Source organism: Papilio polytes, unplaced genomic scaffold (genome assembly GCF_000836215.1).
Source record: "Papilio polytes unplaced genomic scaffold, Ppol_1.0 DF823731.1, whole genome shotgun sequence".
NCBI classification, from domain to species: Eukaryota; Metazoa; Arthropoda; class Insecta; order Lepidoptera; family Papilionidae; genus Papilio; species Papilio polytes.
This window is the reverse complement of record NW_013525473.1, coordinates 4813551-4817727: the sequence shown is the minus strand read 5'-3', so window position 1 is coordinate 4817727 and position 4177 is coordinate 4813551. Positions and strand designations below refer to the sequence as shown.

General features: G+C 30.8%; 1 protein-coding gene across 1 annotated transcript in view; it reads right to left on the bottom strand.

The window, feature by feature from the left end:
• The window catches only part of LOC106103506 (modifier of mdg4-like), a 3311-nt gene extending 2088 nt beyond the window's left edge, over positions 1–1223 (bottom strand). Inside the window, exons 1-5 of the mRNA XM_013283285.1 lie at positions 965–1223; positions 658–862; positions 413–486; positions 157–243; positions 6–53 (exon numbers count right to left, since the gene is read on the bottom strand). Of these exons, the coding sequence (XP_013138739.1) occupies positions 6–53; positions 157–243; positions 413–486; positions 658–862; positions 965–1135 (585 nt within the window). The 5' untranslated portion in view covers positions 1136–1223. The remainder of the gene's footprint in view (positions 1–5; positions 54–156; positions 244–412; positions 487–657; positions 863–964) is intronic.
• Positions 1224–4177: the final 2954 nt, after the last annotated feature.

Sequence of the window (4177 nt, the reverse complement as noted above, 5' to 3'; positions counted from 1 at the left end):
GGCGCGCCGCCGCCTCCGTTCTCGATATCGAACGGAATGCGTACAACCATATCCTAACATTTGATTTAGTAATTGAACAACGTTAAAAAAACAGAATGCTAGGTAAGAGCTTAATAAATAATACATATTTGATGCAACAAAATGTATTGTAAGCACCTTATTAGTCCGATTCAGGCTGTCGTTGGACTGACAAGTGCTCGCGGGCGCAAGCGGGGCGGGCGGGGGCTTCGCTTCCATCGGTTCCTTGTATATGTAAATTAATTTTATGGTATGTTGTTAAATATGACATGTACATTTATTTCTACTACTTTCTTAGTTACGCGTTCATTTAACAGAATCAATTCAGTTTGATTCAGTACAATATAATAAATGAAGGTATTTGATAAAAATGAAGGCATAAAAATTTGATTACCTGTGCGTGCAGATTGATCAGAGACTGCGGCGGTCGACTGATAACCACGGGAGGCGTGAATACTGGCAACTCAGCTTTTAGACGAAATACAATACTAATTATTATTTCATTCACACGAATGTCCGCGAAAATGTTTAAGGTTAGGTTACATAAAATTACAATTAACGACCTATCTCATAAAGTTAGGTTATATTTAAAATAGGTGTAACAGAATAAATAAAATAGAAAATGTAAATAAAGCTCACTGTGTTTCGTAATGCCGAGACCTTCTTTTGTCACTTTAGATAAACCCTTTATTTTCAAAAATTGCGCGGCTGAAACTAATTCATCCAAATTTTCTTCTAAACATTGAGTTTTTCCACAGTACATGAACTCCACCAACGATTTTAGTACACTAAAGCGCATTTTCAATATAATCAACGGCTCTCCAGATTGTTTTTGTAACAATTCCTGATAAAATTTTGATAAAGCTTTAAGTCCACACATGGAGATCGTTTATTTAATTAAAATATAGTCTATAGTCTATAGTCTAAATAAAGTATTTAGTATTACCTGGAAATACGCACTACTTGCTGCCAGAACAGCTTTGTGGACACGCAAAGTGTGAGAACTGCACATAAGTGTCATGTCCACTAATGATTGCATTTGTAAAAGTTTTCCGAACCTAGACATTAAGTGTTCTGAATAATCTTCATAGTGGAGACTGTACCGTATTGGTGCCATTCCAAGTAAAATTTTTAGATATCACATGCAATGCGTTTCAACTGCATTTGACAAAACGGATTTTGAAAGGTTTAACAAAAGAAAAATTACATTTATTTTTTTTAAATCAGCAATGGAACGAGTTCGTACTACGCCAGTTTTATTTTCACGAATTATCAATAAGATTATAATTATGCCAGAAGAATTACTCATTAAAATAATAATTTTGATAGGTTAGAAAAATATGTTGATCGATTTTTTTATAAAACAAAAATTGTGAAAACGCATTTTTAAAACAAAATGTTGAACGTTAAGTTGACATGTACTTTTAAATTTGTTAGCATAAAAAAAGTATAATTTAATTTTGGAAATATTTGTTTATTATAATTGCACGTTAAGAAAACCACTCTATTTAATGGATCGTTTAATTGTTTAAAAAATACAGAAAAAATAGTAAATGTTAGAAAATGAATTTATTACAAATTTGTATTCACCGTCTGGATACATTATTAACATTCAGGTAAACTTATTAAATGAACTTTTAAATATAATTACAACAGATAATAAAACACACTATCACAGACTAATTAAGTACTGGAAATTGAATACATATGCAATGTCTTAATATTTTTAAATGCTACATATTTTGTATTCTTGAAGAGGTTTAGATTATTTATTTGTATTGAAATAATTAATGAATATTGCAAAAACAATTTTGCCTTGTCTTCACTAACATGAAGGAATGAATTTAATTTGGTCATAAGGCACTTGGAACAAATAGAAAGATAATGGCCAGACTTGTAATTAGATTACCTGATAACGATTAAATGATTTACAGAAAAAAATACAGTCATCTAAATAATCAAATATACACTCTGGAATTTCACTAATATGAGTTATTTAGCACTTATAAGAACTATAAAAATTATTAAACAGTTTTATAGAATCTAATCACATTTAGTTTTATGAATTTCACAATCAACACATACTTAATTTTTTATATTTATACAGATTTATAGAGAGGTATTAGCAACCCAAAACTTGAAAAAAAAGCTAATATAGACTTTACAGAAGAGGTTATATTTGTTTTGTATGGTCTATGGACAAACAGAATATTTAATAACCTATAGTAAGACACTATTATGATGAGGCAAATGCATTAGAGAATTGCTAACAAAATCTCGCTTTCCCATATAGAGATGAATTAATACAAATTTGTAACACTTCAAATACTTTTAGTATCGCCTTAGATATCAGTTTTATACATTATCTAGCTTTTACCCTTACTTTCCTACGACGAAGCTCATAGACGCCACAGCAAGCGCTCGCGCCGAACAACATCTTGTCTTACTGGAACACATTCTGTATATCTGAGATGGAAATATACAAATATAAACGAAACACCCTGTAGCAAAATATATCGACTGTAAAAAAAGGCTGTACTTTTATTTGTACTTCTGAATTTATATTTGGTGTTACATACAATAAAAAATGAAATACTGTTTTTTATAACCTCGTCCATTTAAAAAAAAACTCAGCTTTATGACGAAAAACTGAAAATTGTGAACTTCATTTCGTGTACCTACAAACTATACAGCGTACTAACAATTATCATTTACATTTAATATTAATTACACCGTATGTCCTTTAATATTGTCACACTAATACAGTTTTTACAATATTTCATCCCAGATATTGCAGAACTTAAAAATAATAACAGCCGCAAAAGTCCGTTAACCACAATTAAAAGTACGCATTTATATTTTGAATTGATTCCAATATTTATAGAAAAATATTCTCATTATTATTAAAAAACAGTTTATTTTCGTTAATCACCTTATTCTATTAATTTGAAATGTTACTTTTGTTCAGTTGTTTGAAATAGGATCCCATAGAATATGTGAACAAAAAATAGAGCACAGATTAAAAATTAAAACAGAAAAAATATATGACAGTTTTTATAAGCACTTTGCGTGAGTAGAAAAGAAGAGGTTAGAAATTCCGAAGCTCCTTTATATTTACACATCTTTATGACATTGACTAAAATCCTTTTCACTGGGATGCCTATATTAACTAAATCGACGTTAAAACTACTGTAGTTATAGCGTGACCAGGAAAATAGAAAACCACTGAATCGCCTACTTTATTACATTTTCTATAAGTCCACGAAGATGTTTTATTTCTGGTCATGCTACACATGTTAGGAGATTCTTGGTGCGGAGACATTTTAATTAACTCTACAACAGATTGACACTTTAATTGACAGCTATTAAAAAAAAGTATACTTCGATACTGTGAAGTATTATTATTGTACTAAGCACATTAATTATTGCATTACTTTAGTTAAAATAATACGTATAACAAAGTAAAGGGGAATTTGCGTAAAATAATTACAATATAGCTATGTATAAAGTAACAGCATATGAACACTTTACATAGGTATGAGTAAATTTGTACAATAGGTACATAGTATGTAGAAAAAATAGAGATTCATTTATAGAGATGGTTCAGTGAAACGAGACCATTGCTAGTCCTAACTCTGACATGGCGGGAAATACTGACATGCTGCTCTACAACTGTTACAGATTCAACATAAAGTATACCACAGACAAGCGTCGAACCATAAAGAAGTTTAGGATGAGAGTTTTTACAAGCAATTTACAAATATAGAAATTAAGAGAACTTTTAGCATTGAACATTTGGCTTATTATAGTATTACTATTAAAGAGAATTAATTTTAGTCTGCATTTTTACAGACAACTGAACAATGGCCTGTTTCAGTGGCAGGTTACGTTAGTCTTATTATTAAAAGCAAATTACAATATTTACATCAGCCGTCGATAGATACACTTGAGGTATATCTAATATACACATCGATTATTTGATCATAGTTTAAAAAAAACTTAAAAACTAGTAGTCTATGGAATGTTAATTGTCTATGATCTTTAGGAAGTCCTCCGGTGAGATGTGGATGCCATCGCTGGAGTCGGTCGCGTTGGGGACGGTATTCTTCAGTTCGCCGAACGTGTAGGTAGGTTTGGGCTTGCTCCTCTGCCGGGCGGC